Here is a 25,606-nt window from a genome sequence, read left to right as displayed (position 1 = left end):
AAAAAAAATAAAGGAACCAAGAGATCACAAACTATTCTTGGCTATGATTATAATTATAGGTACTATGCAAAAGGAGAGTGGTTTGTGGGTAATTCTTTTTCTCTTCAAAATTTTCTCTGGCATTATTGCTGCATAATTTTTAAATGAAAAATATAAAACTGCTTTCATATCATCTAACCTTAAAGAAGAATATGATCTTCCCCTTCCTTTTGGGGAAGCTTGTTGCTGAATTTAACTTAGAAGGGCCATTAACTGAGGGGCCTGGTGGCACAGTTGGTTAAGCGTATGACTCTTGATTTTGGCTCAGGTCGTGATCTCACTGTGAGATGGAGCCCTACGTCGGGCTCTGCACTGACAGGTGCAAGAGCCTGCTTAGAATTTTCTCTCTCCTTCACTCTGCCCCTCCACTGTGTATGAGCCCACACCCTCTCTTTCTCAAAATAAATAAATAAACTGAAAAAAAGGTGCCATTAGCTAAATCAACCATAGTTGAGACTACTAAAGTAGAAATAAAAATACTAAGTCTACCTACATGGCCACAAAGCTTGCTAAACCTAAGAGATGCGATTTTGCTGATTTGAGGGATTTCATGTCATACAGTCTTTGTTTTGATTACATAAAATTCCCATATTTCAGTAAAACAGCTGATTTTGCCTGATTTAAGTTTCTGAAACCAGAGACTGGTGGGCAAAGGCTAAGCCACTCCATTTTAATGAAATAAAGTATCTATACGTACTATAAGGGGAAAACCTCAGCCTTTTTTCTTTCCATGCAGCAAAGAGCCCAGTTCTTCCCTGTGTCTCCTTTACTAGTCATATACAACACCACTTCTGACACTTTCCGTCTCCAAATATGTGGAGGTTTTGCCCCAAGTAATTCCCTGTGACACCAGCTGGGTGTCCTAATATTCAACTCAGTTATGGTCACCTGGAGATAGCATCAGATCCCACAGGCTCAGAGCTTAGTCCTACAAGACTGTCCCCTCAACCCAATTTCAGATGCCAGTCACAAGCCCAAGTTATCATGGATGCTTCTGACCAAACAGCTATAGACAGAAGGTTCCAACGAACAAGCTCCTCCTTGGATTCAGCTAATTTGCTAGAGCAGCACACAGAATTCAGGGATATACTTACTTATGTTTACCATTTTATTAAAGGTTATGATAAAAGATACAGATAAATTATCCAGATGGAAAATATGTGTAGGGCCAACTCTTTAGGAAAGGGTACAGGGCTTCCCTGTCCTCTCCAAGTGCAGCACTGTCCCTGCACCTCCACAGGCGCACTAATCTGAAAGCTCCCTGAATCCCACCCTATTGGGATTTTTATGGAGGCTTCCTCACGTAGGGATGATCACTCATTAACCCCATTTTTGGCCCTCTCCCTTCTCAAGAGAATAGAGGGTGGGGCTGAAAATTCCAAGCTTAGTCTTAGCTTGGTCTATGAGCAGCGCTCATCCAGGAGCCATCCAGGACCTGCCCAGAGTAACCTCATTAGAACAAGACACTCTTATAACCTAGGAAATCACAAGGGTTTCAGGAGCCCTGTGTCAGAAATAGGGGTCAAACGCCAAATAGTAGAATAAAAGATGCTATTTGTGCTTTATTACTTAGGAAATCACAAGAGTTTTAGGAACTCTGCACAGGAAAGGGGGGCAGAGATCTCACACACACCAAGCATCAGACATTTAGGGAGAGTTCAACCCAAAAATACTCATGGTGAAATCTGAATGGAAAGTATGGAAAGAACCTAGAATCTTTAGGGAAAAGAGAAATGGGGTAAGAAAAGGCTACAAACTGAAGTAGAAAGATCACTGGCTTATGTGAATTAACAATGGTAAAACAATTCTTGCTGAACTCAGAATTTCCTGAGCCCAGAACTTCCGGAAGCTCATCAAGGAGTCATTATTCTTTGTCCAGTGGCAGGGAGCTGCCCATACACTTGAGTTAAAAATTTTTTTCACGTAAACAATTAAGTCTAGAAAGCTTCAGTCTATTCCCTGAATGCCCCCTAGTTTCTAATATAAACCACAGTTCAACCTAATAATTGCTGAGATGGAAATGGAGATAAATGCCCATCAGATGCCCCCATGAGGGCAGAGTCAGGAAATATCATCAATCTCCAAAAACAACCAGGAAGAAACAGAATAGCTTTGTACAAGACTAGGCTTAGAATGAAAACAATAATTCTATCAATTTAAAGAGAACATAAATATGACAGCAGAAAAAGTTGCCTCTCCTTCTTCTCTGATACACATACCAAATGTTTATTTCCCATCTTCAAGACAGGGGTGGGGCATGAATAAAACAGAGTAAGGAGCAGAGAGAAAAAGACTAAGATTTCTAAAGGGAATGTACAACCAAGGGATGGTGTTCAAGGCATTAATAGTGAAAAAACAAAACATTAAAACTGACACATGAACTGGGGCCCCTATCACCGAATCAGCACATTCTCTCCTTAAAGTCCACATGAAAAGCCAAATTACAATAAAAAAGCAGGTATATTTTCAGAATGAAGTTTCCCAATGACTAAGAATTTTCAATCATGATACCTTCAAGATAGTTTCACTATAGGGACATCAAAGACAATTAACTATTAGTGTTGGCTGATCAGTGACTCAATATCCTTGATTCAAATAATCTTTACTATATTTTGATGTTAGGCTATCTCCTACACAGTCCAACTATCAATGACTAGTTTAATTCAGACACTAACCCTCGGTGAAATACAAAGAGAATTATGGATCAATCTCTAAAAACTGATTTATAAGTAGTGGAAATACTTCCTTTTAGAAAGTCTCATGAAATTAAGAATCATATGAGTAAATCTAGAAGCACATTACTTTAGATTACCTTCTCTGAGGGACTGGATTACACACACCACTGTAGTCAAGAGTGACAATGACAACCACTGTAACCCCAACATCTTCAGAGAAGCACAAAACCAAAACCCAGAGCTCCTTTAAGAAATGTTGGTGTGGGGCACCTGGGTGGCTCAGTTGGTTGAGTGGCTGACTTTAGCTCAGGTCATGATATCATGGTTCCTGAGTTCGAGCCCCACATCGGGCTCTGTGCTGGCAGCTCAGAGCCTGGAGCCTGCTTCGGATTCTTTGTTTCTCCCTCTCGCTGACCCTCCCCCATGCCCATGCTCTGTCTCTCTCTGTCTCTCAATAATAAATAAACATTAAAAATAATAAAAAAAGAAAGAAATGTTGGAGTGAGTGGCAAAAATGATGAGAATTTTCTAGTCCATTCTGAAAGAGCTCCAGATAGATTCTGTAACATTCCTCTATAGCACACTCACACAATTCTTATATTCAGGATGGTTAAAATTTTCTTACAACCAAGATCTCTTCCTAGGTAAGTCCTTTCAAGGTAAGCAGGCTCTGACAAATTAAATATTTAATACAAATGTGACTTCTTTAAATTACTTTTCATCTAAAATGACTGCTTCACAATAAATAAGAAAAGTCACAGGCTATTTCTAGCTTTTTAGGTTAATAATCTTAGTTGATACTTGGATTATTTCCCATTTAAAAAATTGCAAAATTCTCTTAAATAGACAATATATAACATATACAAAAATTAAAAAATTAAGCCTACATCTTTATTTTTTTTGCACTAGAACATTTCATGTGTGAAAGTTTAAATTACATTTTTTCAGATAGTTTTTAAAAGGCAAATCTATGAACTAAAAAGTACCCTATACCCCTGAATTCTGCCATAACAAGGGGACAATCTAATTTACCAGCATTGGCTCTCTCTATAGATTTTTTACCTCTACTATATAATACAATATTAATCCATTGAATAATTAGCAGAATAGTCTCTTCCAGTTTACAAATGACAACAAGACAAAATAACTATACAACCCAGCACTTTTAAGTTTCTGATGTCGGGGCACCTGGGTGGCTAAGTTGGTCAAGTGTCCGACTTTGGCTCAGGTCACGATCTCACCATTCAAGAGTTCGAGACCCACATCCAGCTCTAGGCTGACAGTTCAGAGCCTAGAAACTGTTTCAGATTCTGTGTGCCCCTCTCTCTCTGCCTTTCCCCCAGTCATGGTCTCTCTCTCTCTCTCTCTCTCTCTCTCACTCTCTTAAAAATAAATAAACATTAAAGAAAGTTTTAAGTTTCTGATGTTGACACTAGGCATATTGCACTTTTAGAAAATCCACAATTTACAATCCTGTGTTGATGAGGGAAAAAAATCCTTAATTAAAACTAAAGCATTTACTTAGATGAAGCAAATTACAGATGATGTTGACAATTCTCTTCCACTAATAAATGGTTGAGAGACTAAAAATCCATCCACTTGTACACCTGCAAAAGGTGCCCTTTTATTTTATCTGACTAACACTTATCTCTTAGGTTTCAGCCAGTACTTCTTCCAGAAGCCTTCCCCAAATGCAGATTAGATGCCCTAGTTATGTACTTTCATTAACAAAGCATTGAGATACATTGTATTATAACTTTCTGGCAGTGACTGACACAAGTAGGCATTCAAATAAATGTTGAACAAAGAGGTCAAAGATGTTAGAATGGCTTCAAAGTGGTAGAAAAGCCAACTCTTCAGATTAGGTTGCAGCTACAAATAAGAGGTTGAGGGTGGGAGCAGAAGTAGGAGGGCTATGGGTGGTAGAGGACACTTCCTTGTGAATGTAAAAGGCTTTGCAAGCTTCTAAAAGTAGAATGACAAACAAGAAAGTAAGGCTAAGAACCCATACGTGGACTTACGAATCCATTCAATTTTATAATGATATGCATGATCGGTTTAAAAATTAAACAAACCAGGGACGCCTGGGTGGCTCAGTCCGTTAAGCATCTGAAGTTTGGTTTCAGCTCAGGTCATCTCACAGTTTGTGGAGTTGAGTTCCACATCGGGCTCCACACTCTCAGTGCGGAGCCTGCTTGGAATTCTCTCTCTTCCTCTCTCTCTGTCCCTCCCCAGTTTGCGCGCACTCTCTCTCTCAAAATAAATAAATAAGCCTTTAAAAAAATTAGATAAACCAACTTAAGAAATACATATTTTATTTTTTTTTAAGTTACTTAAAAGATTCATAAATTGGAAAAAAAATCTCACCTGTCATGGGATCAAAGAGCTGATTAGCTTCTAAGTCCGTAAAAGTACTACTACAGACAGGACATTTGAAGGAAGCCCGGTTGGTGGAATCTCTCTCATCAGTTTCAATCCTCCTCCTCATGTGGTCCAATTTATATTTTACCACATTAACAAGAGTACGATAATTAATAAAGTAGTAGTTATGGCGAGTGGTCTTCCCATCTGCAGCAGTCTCTACCCTCATTCTGCATTTGATGAACTTATCTCCCTTTAAATTATTCAAAACCGATCGAAGTTGCTTCCGATCGAACTTGAGCAGTTCCAGCATATCCTCCTCTTTCACACAGGGGTTCCGGATCAAGATGTCCAAAGCCAAAGCATGCTCAATGCCATAAAATCCCCGGATCACGTACTTGGCTAACCTCTTCAATGCTGCAGGAACCTCGGTGAGGACATCCGGGTCTGCCATCTTTAGCAGTAAACTTCAACTTTGAATAAATCAAATTCAGAAAAAAAAAAAAGGGATTAGGAAGACACAGTAATCATTTTAAATCTAGAATTATCAACCCAAGGGGGAGCTGGCAGCTACCACCCTTTGAAGTGCCACAAAGGTGCTCAGGACATTGTTTGAAAAGACTTATAATGCCTAAGTATTGAACAGAAAACAAGGTTTTCCTCTAAAGTACACAGATGATACTTTAAAAGCTTGCATATTCCTTAAATGTTAATTTTCATGATCTACTGTGCTTGATTCTAAAAAGTAACTTATTACTTATAGCAATGATATATTATATCAAGCCCACCTATTTCAGAAAGAGAAGCAAAAAAGGCAAATGAAGACTCACTACTCTTAATGCTATACATCTTTGGCAATGCTGGAAAACCCCTGAAAAACCTATCACTTAGCATATCCTTAAAGTGTCTTTATTTCTTTTCTTGAGTAAAATTTTCCTACCAAAATCTATTCTAGGTTTTACATAGTCATGCTCTCACAATAAAATCACAATAAACCAATAAACACATAAGTAATCACTAGATGGGTGTTTGGCAAAATTACTGTTATAAATCCAACACTTAGATCCAGATAGCTTCGCCAGCCTTGCAAAGTTAAATTTCATGACCAATTAAGTAAACAGTCCTGAAAGGAAGGAAGGAAGGAAGGAAGGAAGGAAGGAAGGAAGGAAGGAAGGAAGGAAAGGAAAAAAAGAGAAAGCTGAAGATATGTTTAAATACTGGATTGCTTCTTGCAGGACAGGGCAGAAGCTAACTGTACCCAGTTCTCACGTCATGACCCAGAAGGCTATCTTCTACAAGCCCAAACTGGCATGGGCTAGACTTTCGTGTGGCTGTTAAAAAGCCTGGGCATTGGAATTCAGTTAGCCTGTGTTTTAGTAGCTGTGTGATCCTGAGCAAATTCCTTAAAACAACTTCAAGCCACACTTTACTCTCAGAGAACTAAGGATAATATAATTACTTTAGTGAGGTTATTGTGGTGAATAAATGAGAATGTGAAGCAATGTGCGTATTAGGAAGCACTTACTGATACAGATCGCTCCCATGTTGACTTAATCATTAAGTCAATATGCAACAACCAGGCTATCCACACAGACTACGTCAAGTAACATTTCCCTACACTATAAGGAAATTTTTAACAGAGACTATTGAACTATTTCAATAGAGAATCATATTCTTTTATTAATATTAGTTCCTATTGAACCTTTTATTTATAATCAGTGGTTATCAACCCAATCAAATTTAATACCTTTTTTAGAAGAAATATTTTTATATTCACAATACTATACTATCAAGGTATTCCTAAACAACTAATCTATACACATATTTTGGGGGAAAAATATAACACCCTATGCGTAATAAAAGAAAGTCAGTTATAATATTTCAGATTGTAAATAATCAGGCAGGCATGACTATATGTAAGAGGCAAAGCAGGACCTAGATCCAAACCTACTGTAGTCCTAGAGCATTCCCACCATCCCAAGGTTTAAGGATGCTGAGCAAGAAGCTGAGTTGAACACCAAAGTAGTATCATAGCATACCACTGGATACATTTTGTTCTCCTTTCCAATTTGACCCCAGTTTTTTGTTTGCTTTGTTTTACATCCTCAACAGTTAGCAGAACATAACATATAGCCTCTGAAACATCCAACAGACCAAAAATGGTAGATAAATGTCAAAATAAATTACTTTTCCAGTATTATGTCCTACTGTTCTATTGCCCTCCCTCTCCTTACACTCCATATTCTAGACCAATTGTTCTCAACCTGGCTGTAAAGCATAATCATCTGGGGAGCATTTAAAAATACCCATCCTGGGCCCCATTCCCAGATATTTTGTTTCAGCTGGTCTGGGAGAGCCAGGTTAGGCAAAATGTTATTTTACTTATTCTGTTAAAACATGTTATTTATTCTGGGATTCCAATACACAGAAAGTCTCTGACCACTGTTCCTGACAAATTTGGTAGGTGGCTGTTACATGTCCCACCAATGCACATTATCATTTTGCCTGTTTCCTTTGCCTGAAACATCTTAGTGGGCCCTACAGATTTAAGCAGGGAGTGGCATGAGGGACTCTGCAGTACAACAGTTTTGGGTTTTGAATCACAGTTCCACCACTTCCTAGCCGGTGTTCTTAGAAAATTCTGTTTCCTCATATATAAAAGTAACTGACAGCACCCTCCTCGTAGATTCGAAGTATGGATTACATGAGATAATTCATGTAAAGTGTTTCTTTCAGGGTTGAAAACAGAAAATTACCATTAAACATGGACATTGGTAATAAGACTATTTAGAAAAGTGACTCTTGTAACAGTATGAGAAATGGCCAGAGGTATTGAAGATGGAGCCACTGAAGAGCTATTAAGAGCCACAGTAACCAAGTCTAAACTAAGGAAAAGGGAACAGGATAAATGAAACTTACTACAAAAAAAAAAATTAAAGGAATCTGATGATTTATTGGAAATGAGTTACAGAGTAGGAAAATTTTAAATAGCTATTTGGGTATTGTTTAACAACATTTTTTATTGTAGTAAAATACACATAACAAAAGTTAGCAATTAACCATTTTTAAGTGTACAGTTCAGTGGTATTAAATATAATCATACTGTTTCACAACTATCACCACCACACATCTCCATAACTCTTTGGATTTTGTAAAACTGAAACACTGCATCCATTAAACAACATACTTAATATTATTAAATAATGACATATAGCTATTTGCTTTGAGCCAGTGTAGCTAGGAAGAGAACACTACTACTATAAAAAATGAGTTACCACCTGAAAGAGGTACAGGTTTGGAAGAAACGAGGCATTCATTTTTAGATGATTGTCTCTGAGGATATACCACAGAATATTCTGTGAAGATGTCCAGCAGGTAGCTGAACAAACGGAACTGGGACTCAGGAAAGAAGTCATGCTCTTTCAGCTTATGCAAAATCTCTAAATTCTAAAATCATCCTTCCTTCCTGACCATTTTGTTCTCTCCTCTATCACTTCTACCTTCCCACTTTCACTGAATCTCCTACTCAGTCTTAAATTTATTATGTTACTTAGGTCAGAGGTCTCAAACTGGCAGCCTCTGTCACTGTTTGACCCAAAGAATGGTTTGAACACTTTCTGAATTAGTTGTCAACATTTAAAAATTGTGAAATTTCACATAAATTTCTATTTTAAGCTTGAAAGTTGGAAGTATCTGAGGAAAAATAGTGAGACCATGTTCCCACAGGGAAACAATAACCTGAAGCTGAAGAACAGTGATTGTTTTAAACAGGGAAAGAGCTTGCTGGCCTCTGGAGACTTTTCAATGTGCCACCTTTCAGCACCAATCTGTTTCTTCTTTTTAGCCTCACAGTCCATCAGTGGCCTCCCAGCCTCACCTACCTCCCTAACCCAGTCCAGACCCCCAAGCACAAGTTGGTTTTGTCTTTGAACAATGTATTCTCATCATACAAACATTTAGCCAGGCACCAGGCACAGAGCTGGAGAAACAAAGTTGAAATGCATCCGTTCTCTGTACTGTTTACCCTTGCACACACTGGCATTCTCTCAATTCCATAAGCCACACATGCTTTCTCCATGTCCAGGCCTTTGCACATGCTGTTCATTCTGCCCACAAAGCTAAGCCCGAACTCCCTTTTCCTAACCATCTTTCACATATAAAATGACCTTTATAGGGGAGACCCTCCCAGATTCCCCCTTAGTAGCTTAAATGTTCCCCTTTCACACATAGCGCTTCCCGTTTCCTCCTTGCAGTGAATAGATTTGTACTTTTTTCATGTCTGTCTCTGAGACCAGGGCCTTAATCTTGTTCTCCGCTCTCTAGCATCCAGCACAGCTAGTCAAGCACTTTCATAAAACTTCCAGGAAGTCTCCTAAGCACGTGTACGAAATGCCCACCTTGCCAGCTTCCCCCCAATTCACTTCCTCCACGGCCGTTTCCAGAGTAGAAAAAGACAGACAACTGCAAATTCTCTCCTTCAACTTCAAATGATTTTAAGCAGGCGGTGACAGGATTGAAACTGGCTGTTCTAAAAGATTATGCTACAGGATGTAAAAACAAAGGAGAAAGGAGCGGATGTGGGAATCGAGTTAGATTATTCCAGCGTACCACTTTTCCGGTTCTAGAAGAACTTGGATACTATACGTTTGTGTTTTTTTTTTTTTCAGTTACCATGTTTCATGGCGCTTTCCATACCTTCGTACATAAAGCGGCATATCACCGCAAAACCTGCAACCAGCTGCCCTCCACGAGCTCGGTTTTGAGCTCGGTTCTGTAATGTCCATTCCTCCCACTGAGAGCCCCCGAACCCCTAAATTCCCTCGAACTGTGCCAGGTGAGTCCTGGGGCCACACTCGGCGCAGCCAAGCCCGTCCTACCCGAGGTCGCACATGGGCCGCTCCGGGGTCAATGGTTCTTTGGAGGACCACGTCAAGGGAATTGCTAAGGGGATGCGATTAGCTAAGGAGAAAGGAGAGAAAAGGAGGAGAAACCCTGAAATGCGACGCCAGACGAGGGAATCGAGAACAAGAAACAGGGAGCAAGGTTTACCAAAACGAATCCTCGAACACTCCCACTACAGCTTCCCTCAGCGCCTCAACTACCGGCTAAAATGAGCCACGCCACTTGTGCGACAAAGACAATTCCTTATTCCTGCGACCAGGTTTGGAACCCACCCACCACTTCTAACCGTACCGGCCAATCAGCACAGTGAGGCCTCCGATCAAGACAGTCACACCCCTGATTAGCCAATGAAATTGAAGGTTCTCCCTTCCATACTCAGCTCTGGTTGGCCTACCATCCCGGAACAGGCGTTAACTCCGGGCTGTGGCAAGATGGCGTCCCTGGATCGAGTGAAGGTACTGGTATTGGGAGACTCAGGTGAGCGGCTTAATCCACCTCTGGGGTTCCTGACACTTCTGAGTTATCTGCTAACCCTCTTCCTTCGTTACTCCCCCGGTTCTCCAACGAACTGGCTCTGACCGTGGCTGAAAGCCCTCTCAAGGTCTTAAAAACTACACTTCCCAGAGGACTTTGCTCTATCTGACGAAGGTGGCGTTGCAGGTGGGGGGCGCGGAGCCCCAACCTTTCTCCGCCTTCGCAGCTTTGCAAGCCGGTCTCCCGGGCGACAGCATCCCAGCCTGTATTGTCGATTCCTTTGTTTTAAGAGATATGCAGACATTGAGTATTGTATTGGGCGCTGTGCGAGAGATCAAATCCTGGGATCGTGCCTTCAAGAGATTTTGTTTATTACGGAATTCAAACATGCACTGAGAAGAATGACAGTGTTCCAACTGCTTTACATATATTAACTCATTTAACCTGAGATCAGCCCTGTTAAGCCCATTTTACAGATGAGAAAAGTGAAGAGGAGAGATGTAAATAACAGAACCTGTTTGAACCCAGAGTCTACGGACATAAACATGAATCCATGTTATTAAATGAAATATTGGGTGGTAGTCCTATTTTAGTCTTGTTTTACTCTCAGCTGGACTTCTTGATTTTTTTTGTTCCCTTTAATCCTAATTGAAAACTTATTATGTACTAGGTTGTAAGAAATAGGGCAATTAAGATAAGGCCATATTGTGAAGCAGCTAGGATTTAATGCCGAGCTCAATTTAATCCTAGTGTTAAAATTCTTCTTTTGACACGTTGGACTTGTGAGAACTAGAATTAAAGTCTGCATTTCCCCCTTTCACCTCACTACCCTTCTCATTCTTACCATAACTTCCAGCCCTGTGCTTCTTAAGAACTTGGAATAAATACTAATCGCATTTCATAGATGTGCTTTTCTGGAGTTGATCTCTGAATGTGTGCTTGTGAGCAAAGACATGCAAGATGCATGGAGAATATACCATGGAGAGGATACACCCCAAATACCTTGAAAACTAGCCTTACAGGCTGTATAGTTGTGATGGAAAGGAGCAAGTTAAGAGCGTTTCCACATTGCCTGAAATGTTTTATAGGTATCATTATTTAATATTCCCCTAAGAAAGTTGCATTATGAAATTCTAATATAATCAATTTATCAGCTCCATTCTTTAGCTTTAAGTGGTGCTGAATTTAATGAAGCCTCTCAGTTAGTTAGTTAATGACGGTCTAACGGGACTTGTCAAGAGTACCACCAAGTAAAATTTGGGACATATCCAGAGCTAACATGGTTCGTGATGTATAAAGTGGGTTTTCTCTCTCATTTTTAATTCACTTTTCTATTGCATCTAACCAACGCTTGATGTTCCATACTGTTGGAATTAGTCAGTTCTTTTCTTTTACACAAAAACACTTAAGTAGTTGCTACATAGTAGGTACTGCAGTAAGTGCTGAGGCTGTAACTGTGAAATCAATGCATTACGTAACAGAGTTGAATTGGCTGCTGCATTAAATGTGGAAAAATCAGGCAATTAGTAAGCTTTTCTTCTTTCTGATAGTCTGGTTGTAAAGCAAAAGACACAGTCATGCCCACTTGATTGATCTTGTCACACATTCATGGATATTAGGTTATGTGTGCAAAGTCAGTTATTGCCTTTTTGTCATTTCCCTTTTAACACTGATTTACAGACAGGTAAGGATATGCTTTTAACACTTCATCTGCCTTTGTACTCAAACTTCAAAGTTTATTTTTGAATAAAGGCTTATTTCCCCTGTGAAATGTTGAGGATTTCACAAATATATAAAAGAATGACTTGAAATTTAGAGATTTGTTTTATATCCCTTAGAGATAGTTGATAATTTAGTAAGGAATCCTGCAAGTCTCACTAATAGCACACGTACATTTTTCCTCTTTGTTCTTTCAGAGATGAGGGATAAGCTTAACACATTACCAACAACTATATTTGGAATTGGCATTTATTTACTTATATTGGACTTTTTCTCCCATCCAAATCAAAGGCATTCTTCTGATCTAATTTGATTCTAATGGTAAAAGCATAGAATTAGTACCTCCCAAAATTCTTAAAAATAAATAGCCAATTTTCTTGGCCCTCTAGTAGTTCTAAATGTTGACGGTTTATCCATGGTTAGTCAACTCTTATCACCCAAAGCAGTTAATCTATGGAGAGCTATGCAATATTAACTGCATAGAGATGTTTACTGACACAGCTAAGCTTAACTAGAAGCTCAAACCTTGCATCAGGCTGATAACTAAGCATGTAGATATATGTCTCCAACATAGACACCCTACATGCAAACACAGAAACCAATAATATGCCATAAAGGTCACAGATATCAGATGCAGTGCAGTGGAATACAAAGACTGAGCCAAATTTGAATACTCAAAAATCTAAAATGTCTCTGTTGAAAAAAATAAAAAGAATTAAAGGGAAACCTGGGAAAACATTTGATTAACTGCATGAGACAACTAATATAAAAAGAGGTTATGTAAATTGATAACCCTAAAACCCATTAGATAAATGGGCAGAGAACATCAACAGATAATTTCATAAGAGAAGGAAGACAACTGATTAACAAAGAAGATTGTAATAGATATCTTTACCAGAAGATAAAGAAATGCGGACTAAAGCAAGATGTCACTTTTTTCTTTTCTCAAATTAACATAGATGAAAAAGCAACAATATACATATTGATGAGGTACAATAGGATTTGCAGGCTTATATGTATGGCTGGTGGTAGAGTAGCCAGAAGAAAGTTCTCAACATATATCAAGAACTTTAAATGTTCATTTCGCTTCTGGAAAGGTATACTAAGGAAATCATTTTTAATATGAAACAAAAATTTAAACAAGTCTTTTCTTAGCAATGTGAAAAGTTCAAAACACTCTGAATATCTAATAATGAGGGAATGGATAAGTAAATTGTTATGTCTATTTTCTGAACTACTATGGAGACGTTAAAAATGTTCATGAAGGGGCATCTGGGAGGCTCAGTCAGTTGAGCATCTGACTTGAGGTCAAGTCATGATCTCAGGTTCGTGAGTTCAAGTCCCACATCTGGCTGGCTAGCAGCCTGTCAGCACACAGCCTACTTCAGATCTTCTGTTCCCCTCTCCCTGCCCTTGCGCTCTCTCAAAAATAAATAAATATTTTTTAAATGTTCATGAAGGTTCTGTAATAACATGGAAAATTTTAACTACTAAATACACTAAGGCCCTGTTCTGGAGACTGGAGATAAAAACAATATGTAAAAACCTAGGCCCAACCCTCCAATAACTTAAACTGAATAAATAAAACTATAAACAAAGAAATGTAATAATGTGTTTTAAGTGCTTTGTAGAAAAATGTGCAGGGTACAGAGGAGACCCAGAGGATGGTGGATAATGTGCTTAATTCTACCTCTGTGTGGTTCAAAAAGACTTTTATAACTAGAAAGATGCTGAGTCTTGAAAGATTAATTCACCAGGCCAATGGGGGAGGGGGTGGGGAGGATATTTCAGACCAAACCAGCTATGTAAACAATGGTGTATATTGTTTTTAAGTTCACCATGTATATATTCACAATAACAACCTACTTTCAGAAAAACCCTGCTAATGGTATTAAATAAACCTACATTGCTTATCGCTTTTTTAAGGCCATTTTTCCTTTTTTAAAATTCATTCCAGATTGTTTCTAAATATAACTTTTTGTAATAAAAAATGAACATAATTAATAGTTTCATACAAAGTAATGCACACAAAGAGATGGTCTACATTTTTGATACAACTAGTGTTATATACATAAAGATTCACCAACTATGTGTGTTACAATGACATCACAAAATGCTGTTAATTAAACACATACAAGTATACAGAAGAATTCATTTTCTTTCATCTTCATCTAGATCTCCAAATGCTAGTTCTAGCATTAATAACTACATTACCTTGAACCCAGGGGGTCTACAAGAAAATAAAGTGCTGCCTTAAGGTAAAGCACTGTGGTGCAGAAGAAGGTATAGAGTAGTTCTCTTTTTCCAACAGGTCAGGTCTGAGCCAAGTTGTTGACTGCCTTTTAAAAATCACTATATGGAAAAACTAGAGTGTCTAAATGCAGAATTGTGAAATGGTGAATCCCTGTCACAATATTCAAGCACAGTTTGAGAGGACCACTGTCTTTAACCATCTTCTTTTTATCATAAAGCTTATTAAGTGGTTGGTATGGTAGGACCACCCTTTAGCCAACTATACTTTACCTATCATTATTACTGCATACGCTCAGCCTTACTTTTGTCATAATAGATATTTCGGCATGTCTCTTACATGACTAGAGTTCTTCAATCTTTTACAGGTGTTGGGAAATCTTCACTGGTTCATCTTCTGTGCCAAAATCAAGTACTGGGAAATCCATCATGGACTGTGGGCTGCTCAGTAGATGTCAGAGTATGTGTTTCTGATATTTTAGTTTTTCTTTAGTCATATTAAAGATCAGTCCTTTAAACTACATGATCAAATTACAGTACTGTAGTCAAAACTGAAGTCAAAACTGATACTCATAGCTAGACTTTATATTAACTACCTACTCTGCGCTACATACTATGCCAAATGCTTTATAGGTCTCTTCTTATTTAATCTCTTAAACTGAGACATAACTACAGAAACTAAGGCATGGAGAAGAAAAGTACCTTAATCAAATTCACTCAGTGCAAAAAAAGCAGAGTTAAGATTAGATCCTTGTCTTAACCCAGTCTACGGCCATACCACCCTGAATGCACCTGATTTCAATCTGTCTAAATAGTCTTAATCCAGAGACTTCAGTGTTAATTACTGTTATATACTCATAGTTCATTAAACATGCTCCATAAATAATTCTGTTTAATCCTTTGACACTAAGACTGACAACTTTTGGCTAGAAATATAATCTAAAGACAAAAGCCTTCTCCTGGAGCCTTGTGTCTAGATCTTCTCTTACACCTCACATGTAGGAAACTTGGGTACAGTTTCCACCACATTAACTATCTTCCCAGGTATTGCTGGTCTTTGCTAATCCCAGCTAGTCCTGTCCAAGTGTCTCTTCTGCTGGCATACATCTCCAGTGACTTAAACAAATAGGGAAGGAATGGTAATTAGCTCCATTGACAGTTACTTTCCTTCAGTTCTTTGAAGCTGTTGTCCCACAGACTGACTTATATTGCTCCTGATTGGAAATCTTTTGTCAGCCTAATTATTATTCCTTTTTAAGGTAATTTCTTCTCTATAGCTGCTTTTAAAAGATTTTTTAAATATTCTATAGTTCTATTAGTTTATGTCTAGCTATGGGTTCGTTTTTAGTCATTCTGTCAGAAGGTTGTGGCTCTCCTGTCTGTCTTTATTTTTCAAAAATTTTAGCCACTGTCTGTTGCCTTCCCTCATTCCCTCTATCTTCTCCTTTTGAACTGTTAGATTTTCGTTCTCTGTATCTTTTAAGTGTACTTCCATGTTTTCTATTCTTTATTTCTCCTTTGTGTATTCTGGATCATGTACTCATATCTGCCTTCCAGTTAATTAAGAATCTCTTGGGGCATCTGGGTGGCTCAGTCGGTTAAGCATCTGACTCCGGCTCAGGTCATGATCTCGAATTTGTGAGTTTGAGCCCCACATAGAGTTCTGTGCTGAGAGCTCAGAGCCTGCAGCCTGCTTCAGATTCTGTGTCTCCTTCTCTCTCTGCCCCTCACCCACTCACACTCTGTCTCCATCTCTCTCTCAAAAAATGAATAAACATTAAAATTTTTTTATAAAAAGATTCTCTTCAACTCTGTCTAATCTGCTTTTTAATATATCCACCAAGTTTTTCATGTTAGTAACTATAATTTTTTATTTCTAGATAATCCTTTTGGTTCCTTTTCAAATATCAAAAATTTTCAAAATATCATGACCTTTCATTATGGTTTTACTTTTTATTTTGTTAACATAGTATTTTATGGTTTCTTTTGGATTGTTTTATTTTTTCTGAGTGGGTAATAGATATTCGACTTGCTGTGGATGCTGACTATACCTCATGAAAATGTGTGTCTTTGTATGGTTTATAATTCTTTGAAGATGATCACATCTTCAGTAGGATATTTTTTTCCTCTTCCCTGTGAAAATTCTGAGTGCTGTGTTGTGAAAGTACAGTACCTTTTCATTTCTGTTGCTGCCAGAGCCCTAGGGATTTCAATGGTACTTACAATTTTACAGGTAGGAGTCTCCATGCCACCTAGATCATGTATATTCTCCAAATTTCTGATTATAGTATAGGCTTCTGGTTTTCATTTTTTCTGGACCCTTTATCTATTCTGTACCAACCCTTCCTGAGGTCCCTTACAGAGAGTTTTTCCTACTTTTCTGAGCCAGTGGATAGCTCTTCCTACTCTCTTTCACTGACTGGGCCAAGGGTCCAGATTTCATGAAGGAACTAGTCTGGTCTTTGTCACCCACCCATATATATTCTGCCCTAAAAGCCAGAAAACAGGGGAACCTGGGTAGCTCAGTCAGTTAAGCATCCAACTTCAGCTCGGGTCATGATCTCACGGTTCGTGAGATCAAGACCCTGTCGGACTCTGTACTGACAGCACAGAGTCTGCTTCGGATTCGTTGTCTCCCTTTTTCTCTGCCTCTTTCAGCCTTTCTTTTTCTCTCTCTCTCTCAGAAATAAACATTAAGAGGAAAAAAAGCAGAAAACAGATAATCTATTCCTGGATGAACACTAAAACTCCAGGGACCAGCCCCCTGAAGCTCTCTCTGAATCTGGGTCAGTTCCCACTTCTCACTTCATTTCTAGCATCTCAGGAATTCCCTTTCTTTTTCTTGAGCTTGTTCTCTTTATTTTGTAAAAATATTTTTATAGCCTTTCTGTGAATTTGAAGTCAGAGGGGACCTGTGTGTGTCATTTCAGACTGCCATGTTCCCAAATTCTTGGATATAGGAGAAAAACAAATACTAGATAATGAGTTCAGTTGGCAACTTGCCAATAGCAAGTTCTGGACAGAATTTCCTTTTGGACTTTTCTAAATCCCTTTATGTGAGCAAGCATAACATTGAAAAGAAACTTAGATTTAAACTCCCACTTCCTGAGTCAGTTCCCATATTGCCTTTTGCTTCCTCAAGAGTGACCTTAGATGAATCCGTTTATTTCTTTGCCCCTTAGTTTATCTTCTACAGAATATAGATAAATAATACCTGCTTTAGCTAGCCTATAGGTTTGTAGGTTATATTATAGTGTGACTGATTTTAATGGAATGAGTCTGGCACTAATTGACTCCTATAAAGCCAGGCTGGCCTGAATTGTTTTATTGTTGAAGAGTGAGGCAGATGGAGGTGAAAATTACCTTGCTTTTATGATTCTTCACTGTGTCTTGGGCTGTTTGGTCTCTGTCTTTCATCTTTGAGAAGAATTCATTTCCTGAATGACAACATAAGTAAAAGGCATTTGTAAATGATAATCTTCAGAAAAGTTGTCATAGACATGTAAATTGTTTTGACTTTTGTTATAATAAAGTGAACAGTTTTTCCCTCTAGCAAGAATGATTAAATCTGATAAAACTGTTACCTAAATAGATTGGAATGCTTTCTTCTCTAGCAACTTTTATATTGCAGTTACAGCTTCTATGTAATTGAAACCAGAAAGAGCGTATCTCCAGAATTCACATAGATCCGTCAATACACTCTTTTTAAAACTCTTACAAACAATTGCTTGTTTTAGCTCATTTCACATCTGAGAGCCTCTAAAAACAGAGATGATAAAGGTGATAATGTAATTGTTTAATTTCAAGTACTGGGTGAAAATAATGAGCTTATTGTGTGTACTTAGTAACTACTAACATTTTGGATTTAGTATGCATTGGAGAGATATTTGTAACTGAATTGAAGGGAAAAGAGAAAAATGTTTTATTTTACAGTATTCTTTCATTCATGACTATCTTCTAATTTTGTTGCCCCAAGTCTAATGGGACTAATATAAATGCATGGCTACTCTTAATTATGAAAACAAGACTTAGAGAATTTAATCTTTTCACAAATTGTAAATAAGGAAATTGACTTGTCATTTCTAGTTCACTTTAATGGGATTTTAACTCTCTAATTTACACATTGCATACAATCAATATTTATTGACTTTTCCTCTTCAGGCAGCATAATAATGTGCAAGCACTTGGGAGAAATTAAAAAAGAAAAGTCAATCTATCTTCACTTAGAATGTGAAGTAACATCTAGTAGTTGGGACAAAGTTCATATATATGAATGATTTTAAAAATAACAATAATACTGAATGATGGCTAATATTTCTTAGTGCTTACTTTGCCTAAGCACCTATTTTACAAACTAATTCAAGTAATTCCCACAACAACCCTTCCAAGTTGGTGCTATTAGTGCCTCTATTTGATACAGGAAGCAGTAGAGGCACAGAGTTGTTAAATGTCTTGTCCAAGATCACATTGCTAGTTAGTGATGAGTTTGGGATTCAAACCCAGGTAGTCTGGCTCTTGCCTGTGCTCTTGAGCACTATTCTGTACTGCCTTATCTTCCAGAATGGCATTAAGAAAAAAGTATTCTACTGCTGTTAAATACAGTAACCACTAGACTAATGTGGCAATTTTAATTTAAATTAACTGAAATGAAAAACTTAGTTCCTCAGTTCAGCAAACTAACCACATTTGAACTGCCCAATAGTAACCTGTTGCCAGTGATTACTATATTGGACATTTCCATCATTGCAGAACATTCTAAGACAGCACTGATAGAACAGCATTTATAGAGAATGTAAGTGTTATAGCAGTTCAAGAGAGAAAGTTGAGGTGCTTGTAAAGAATGGAAAATTATATTGTGTATTAATGATTGAACAGGTGACCTAGACAATGGACGAAGGGACTATTCCTCAAGAAGGGGGAGATATATTATAGGTGAAAGAGAAGTAAATACATTCACTTCTGGACATGAAGGGAGATATCTGTGAGCTATCCCACTGAAACTGTCCAGAAGACATTCAAAGATGAGGTAGGGAGGCTCAAGAGAGAATTCTAAATTGGACTCATGTACATAGAAATAATCCCAGACCGTGAGAGATGATGAGATTTTCCAAAAAGCAAATTTAGAAAGAGAAGAGCTAAGGGGAAACCTTGGCTTATATTTGGAGAGTTGAAGATGAGAAGAGAGGTCAGAGAAAGATTAATCAAAGAGGTAAGAGGATAGCCAAAATGATGAAATACCACAAGAGTAAATGGAGATGAGAATTTCATAAGGAGAGATTGAGTTTTGATATGAAATGCTATAGGGGTATAAGAACGGGGGGGGGGGGGGATGGTGATGATGAAGTCATTGTTGACCTTTGACCTTGCAATGGAATGTTAGTAGTAGAAACCAAGTGATATGAGTAGGCAGAAAGGAAATCGAAACAAGTTTAAATCCATCTTTCACAAAGTTTAGAGGTTAAATAAAGGAGTGAATGGGTACAGAATGAAGGGAAAAGCAACAGTCTTTTTTTTAAATAGGGGAAATGAACTTGGCTAAAGGCAAAATAAGATTACTAGAAAGGAATAGGCAATTAGCAGTAACCTTTATATTATTAATTCATCCATTTGTTCCTTTAGTATATATATTGCATGCCTCCTGGGTATCAGACTGCAAGGAATTGGAAGTATAGCAGCAAATTAGACAAGTTCAATACCTGTTCCCCTAGTACACTTTGTTTAGTTTCTCTTTTCTATCCTTTTGTCTTTTCTCCCAGCTGTCTCCTAAGACCTCCTACCTTCCTGCCTCGCTTTAACAACTCTCTAGGCATATATACTAAACCAAACTATTAGACAGCATCTACACAGAGTCCAGTGTTCTTTCTTGGTGTATATCATTTTCTTTACTAAGTTTCTGCTTTTTATTTATTTATTTTGGGGGGTGGATACAGTATACTTTATTGATAGTACATAACAAGGTAAGGCTCCCTAAATTCCTCCCCTTCTTCAGAGGGTCTGGAATGGAAACTGTATTGAGGTCAGAAGATTCTCAGTGTGTTGGGGAATGAATTAGAGCGAGGACTCCCCAGCAGCTGAGGGCTGCTCTCTTCTTGTTCTCATTGGTGCTGGTGGTACAGGGAGCTCTTACTCCTTAGAGGCCACAGGGACCATAAAGTCTACCACCCATTGCCATAGCCAAATTCATTGTCATACCAGAAAATGAGCTTGACAAAGTAATGATTGAGGGTAATGCCAATTCCCAGCATTGGAAGAGTAGGTGTCACTATTAGAGTTGCAGGAAACAACCTAGTCCTCAGTTAAGCCCCAGACACCCTTGAGGTGTCCTCTGATCCCTGCTTCACCACCATCTTGATGTCATCATATTTGGCAGCTTTCTCTAGGTGGCAGGTTAGATCACAACTGACACATTAGGGTAGGGACATGGAAGGCCATGCCAGTGAGTTTCCCATTCAGCTCAGGGATGACCTTGCCTATAGCCTCGGCAATGCCAATAGAAGCAGTGATGATATTCTGGGCAGCCCCTTGGCCATCATGCCACAGCTTCTCAGCAGGATCACACACGATCTTCTGAGTGGCAGTGATGGCATGCACTGTGGCCATGTGTCTTTCCATGATGCCACAGTTGTCACAGATGACTTTGGCCAGAGGTGCCAAGTAGTTGGTGATGTAGGAGGCATTGCTAACAATCTTGAGGGAGTTATCATACTTCTCATGGTTCATGCCCATCACAAATATGGGAGCATCAGCAGAAGGGGCAGAGATGATGACCCTCTTGGCCCTATCCTTCAAGTGAGCCCCAGCCTTTTCCATGGTATTGAAGACCCAGTGGACTCTACATGCTCAGCACCAGCATTATTCCATTTGATGTGCAATCTTGCTCCTAGAAGATGTTGCTCATTCTCAGCCTTATGCTGTTGAATTTGCCATGGGTGGAATCATACTGAAACATGTAAACCATGTAGTTAAGGTCAATGAAGGGGTCATTGATGACAACAGAATCCACTTTGCTAGAGTTAAAAGCAACCCTGGTGACCAGGTGCCCAATATGGCCAAATTGGTTTACTCCAACCTTCACCATTGTGTCTCAGGGAGGTGGCTTGCACTGCACCAGAAGATGCAGCTGTCTATCAAAGCAGGAAGAGCAGGGGCACCTGGGTGGCTCAGTCAGTTAAGCACCTACCTCCTGGTTTTGGCTCCGGTGATGATCTCACAGTTACTAAGTTTGAGCCCTGCATCAGACTCTGCACTGACAGTGCGGAGCCTGCTTGGGATTCACTCTCTCTGCCCCTCCCCTGCTTATGCTCGCTCTCTCGCTCTCTCTCTCAAAATAAATAAATAAATAAACTTAAACAAAATTTTAGAGGTGCCTGGGTGTCATGTCTCCAACCAGCCGGCGGGGCGGTAAATCGGGTCCGTTCCTGAGGGAGGGAGAATAGGGCATGAGGGAACACAGAGAGTGAGGCAAGACAAGCGTTTCTGATCAAGCCCAGTTTATTGAGAAAATATCCACACTTTTATAGGGTTTGGGGCGGGAAGCTGACCTGGGTTGGTTGCCAGGTAACAGAGTCAAATGATTATTAGAAAAAGGGGAAACCAAAACTGAAATTTCAAACACAGCATCAAAAGGAGAGTCGCAGACTTGCCTCTGCGACACTGGGCAGGGGTACGATTAACGCTGCAAAAGCCCGAATGCGGTTGATCTTTTGTTCAATTTGGCTTCTCCCTTCTGCCTGTCTCCAATCCCTGGATCAGGAAATGCACTCCCCTGGCCTCTAGACGGTTGATCTTGTTTTTCTGGGCGCACCTCACAGGGAGTGATTCTTCCATGCCTGAGGCAGCTGAACTTGGCAGCTCCCTACACCTGGGTGGCTCAGTTGGTTAAGCATCCGACTTTGGCTCAGGTCATGATCTCACAGCCTGTGATTTTGAGCCCCACATTGGGCTCTGTGCTGACAGCTCAGCTGGAGCCTGCTTCAGATTCTGTGTCTCCCTTTCTCTCTGCCCCTCCTCTGCTCATGCTCTGTCTCTGTCTCTCTGTCTCTCTCTCTCAAAAATAAACATTAAAAAATTTAAAAAAATTTTTTAAATAAAAGAGTGAGGGAAGAGCAGAGGGACTCTTCATGCTTTTTAAAAGTTACAAATAATAGGTAAACTCCTCATATGAGGCAAAACCTTTTGTACTTAGTCTTGATTTAGTTTCCAATAAAAAGTCAAGAGGTGAGTAAATGACAAGTACAAAGTGAGAGCAGCATTGAGGAGTGTGGTTCCTTTTCCAACTTAATGATCAGCATATACTATTGCTATCTTTTGAGAAAATCCTTGCTTGTACAGCTGTCAGGTCTTTAATGACTTAAAGTATCAGATCCTTGATGACCTGATTTAAATAGAAAACACATTTCTTATAATTTGCCAGTACTCTCAATCATGTTGGCCTCTTAGCATCGCACCAAGTTACCACTTACTGTATCCAGAGCAATAGTTGTTGTAATGTCAAGTTTTCCCTTAGCGATCACTAATCTGTATGAAAGATATGTCATAGCCAAAAACTATAAGCCACTAGTTTAAAATTCTTAGGACTCATTCCATTTGAATTAATTTAAGCTACATATTAATTGAGCAAGCTGGAAAGGAAGAAGGGTACCTTCTCTTGTAAGTCTGGAAAAAGACAATGAAAGAATTGATTTGGGAAGGTATTTTGTGGTAGGAAAGAGTACAGATGAGGAAGTCCATCTGGCTGGGAATATATGTAGTCAGAGCAAGCTGGCTAACAGACCTAGTAGGTTGTGAAACCCAGAGAGCATGCTACCTGGTGTCGTACATGATGGCTATTCTTGGAAGTCACTGTATAGTCTTTTAGGAGACGCAACATTACACATTTGAAATAATTTTAGAGAAAAAAGTAATGTCCTGCATTGATTGCCAAACTTGATTATATGTCAGAATCACCTAGGGATCTTTCTGTAAAAGTACAGATTTTTGAGTCCCATCCCAGAAGCTTCAGGGTGGTCTAAGAATCTAATTTTTTGTCTAAGAAATCAAAAATGCTACTTGAATCTATTTTTTAACAAGCTTTCTATTCATTCTGATTTAGTTTGTTCTCAGAATTGTACTTGAGAAACACTGGAATTCAGTCAAATAAGAAACTCAATGTAATAAAACCTTGGAAGATGAAATATCCTGAATTTATTCATTGACTTAAACATATCTAAGCATCTAATATGTGCTAGGTATTACGCTATTTTCTAAGTCGACTAATATGAATAATGCATGGCTTCTCCCCTTATGCTTATAGTCTAATAGAATATACATCAGCAGATAAATTACACAGTTTGGTTAGTGAAATGACAGATGGATATTAAACTTTTATCAGGGTGTTATGGGAGCAAATCCTAGTATCTAAGTGGCTCTGGGTGGTTTTGGACAGGGAAGGAGGCAGAATCAAGAAAGCTTCACTAAAGTGGCTGAGCTTTTCGATAACAGATAATTGACTCTTTATATTTACCTTGTATTAATCATTCCAGTGTCTTTGCTTGGAAATCTTTATAAAATATACATTTCCCTGTGTTTTCAAACAAAACTCATATAGTTTAACTTATTTTTTAATGTTTATTTATTTATTTATTTTGAGTGGGGGTGGGGAGTGAGAGGCAGAGAGAGAGGGAGAGAATCCCAAGCAGGCTCCTCACTGTCAGTTCAGAGCCCAATGCAGGGTTCAGTCCCACAAACCTTGAGATCATGACCTTAGCCAAAATCAAGAGTTGGATGCCTTCACTAGCTAGTCCACCCAGGTGCCCCTAGTTTAACTTTTTATTGATGACTGAACATGATCACATATTATCAGTTCTTTCACCATATAGCAAAATAGTGATACCTTTTATCACAGTATACAGGGGTAATTTTTATCATCCATGGTGTTGCCCAACTACTATGATTTTGCTATTCTCATTTTTCTGCCCTATCCTCTTTGTTGTCAGTGTGATAATTGTCTTCTCTTGTCAATGTGGTGGTCTGTAGAGTATCGTACTTAAATTTTTCCTTAGACAGAAATATGTGAATAAGTAAAAAGTGTGATGCATTCTGTTAAATATAATATGTGAGTTTCAGTACATTTTATGACATCTATTTTAACTACTTAGCTATCTTGCTTTTTATTATTTCATAGCCTCTAATTGCATATAATACAACTTCATTTTATAGGCAAAGAAACTGAGGATCAAAAATATCAGGGATAATCAGTGGCAATCAAGACTATAATCTAGGCCTCCTGATAACCAAAATAGTTCCATTTTATAAAATCAGCAGTTCTTAACTAGAGGTTATAGCAAAATCATTTGGAGATTAGTTCAAATTATGCATACCAAGAGCTAAATCCCAAAGGTCCTTATTCAGGACCTGATTCAGGCTTCTTTCTTTCTTTTTTTTTTTTCTTTAAGGACTTTTTTCTCTTTTTTTTTCCATCTTTACTGAGGTATAGTTGACACATAAAATTATATTTAAAGTATATGTCCTGATGATTTGATAGATATTGTTGCGGGGTGATTACGAAAAGACCACCAATGCCAAATAGAAAGGAGGCATAATTTTATTCACTGCCGCATGCTTTTATCAAGGCGGGCCAAACCTGATCTCCCTGGTGTTAAGGAGCAGAGAATGGCCCCAAACAAAGGGGGCAGTGAGATTATATGGACAGAACATGTGTCATTATTTAGTTAACTAATTACAATTCACAGCATTGCTTGGTAGCCAGTTAACATGGTAATACACAGACGTTAGTTTTGGTGAGAACCTATCATTTTAAGATTCTTTGTCCCTTTAGAATGACTAATCATAGATAAACACCTAAGATACCACGAGAGACAGTGGCTAGGTGACTTTCACCTGTGGACTTTGCTTCAGCCAGGTCTTAGTAGAAGGGTGGGGTTACTTAACAAAATCTTGAAAAACAAGTTAAACTTCAGGTTACAATGTTCCTTATCGAGTTACATTCTTTTTTTTTTTAAATAGTTTATTGTCAAATTGATTTCCATACAACACCCAGTGCTCTTCCCCACAAGTGCCCTCCTCCATCACCACCACCTCTTTTCCCCCTCCCCCTTCCCCTTCAACCCTCAGTTCATTTTCAGCATTCAATAGTCTCTCAAGTGTTGCATCCCTCTCTCTCCCCAACTCTCTCTCCCTCCTCCGCT

General features: G+C 38.7%; 2 protein-coding genes and 1 pseudogene across 8 annotated transcripts in view; 1 reads left to right on the top strand and 2 right to left on the bottom strand.

Annotated features, from left to right (window-relative positions):
- The window catches only part of GTF2E1 (general transcription factor IIE subunit 1), a 37,219-nt gene extending 27,006 nt beyond the window's left edge, over positions 1-10,213 (bottom strand). For 2 of the 6 annotated variants that reach the window (XR_003908671.1, XM_029939401.1), the window contains exons 1-2: positions 10,125-10,213; positions 5,082-5,548 (exon numbers count right to left, since the gene is read on the bottom strand). Coding sequence is in view for 5 of the 6 variants with exons in the window: in XM_029939401.1 (XP_029795261.1) it covers positions 5,082-5,529 (448 nt within the window). In the remaining variant the exon portion in view is untranslated. The other 4 variants (XM_029939403.1, XM_029939404.1, XM_029939402.1 and 1 more) reach the window with 4 other exon arrangements.
- A 169-nt stretch (positions 10,214-10,382) lies between these two features.
- RABL3 (RAB, member of RAS oncogene family like 3) overlaps positions 10,383-25,606 on the top strand; it is a 38,706-nt gene continuing 23,482 nt past the window's right edge. For both annotated transcript variants that reach the window (XM_029939400.1, XM_029939399.1), the window contains exons 1-2: positions 10,383-10,454; positions 14,789-14,880. In XM_029939400.1, the coding sequence (XP_029795260.1) occupies positions 10,409-10,454; positions 14,789-14,880 (138 nt within the window). In that variant the 5' untranslated portion in view covers positions 10,383-10,408. The remainder of the gene's footprint in view (positions 10,455-14,788; positions 14,881-25,606) is intronic.
- On the bottom strand, positions 20,544-21,558 carry LOC115291787 (annotated as a pseudogene).

The sequence above is a fragment of the Suricata suricatta genome, chromosome 5, assembly GCF_006229205.1.
Source record: "Suricata suricatta isolate VVHF042 chromosome 5, meerkat_22Aug2017_6uvM2_HiC, whole genome shotgun sequence".
NCBI classification, from domain to species: domain Eukaryota; kingdom Metazoa; phylum Chordata; class Mammalia; order Carnivora; family Herpestidae; genus Suricata; species Suricata suricatta.
The sequence above is the reverse complement of the archived record's forward strand: the minus strand, read 5'-3'. Positions and strand labels throughout refer to the sequence as shown.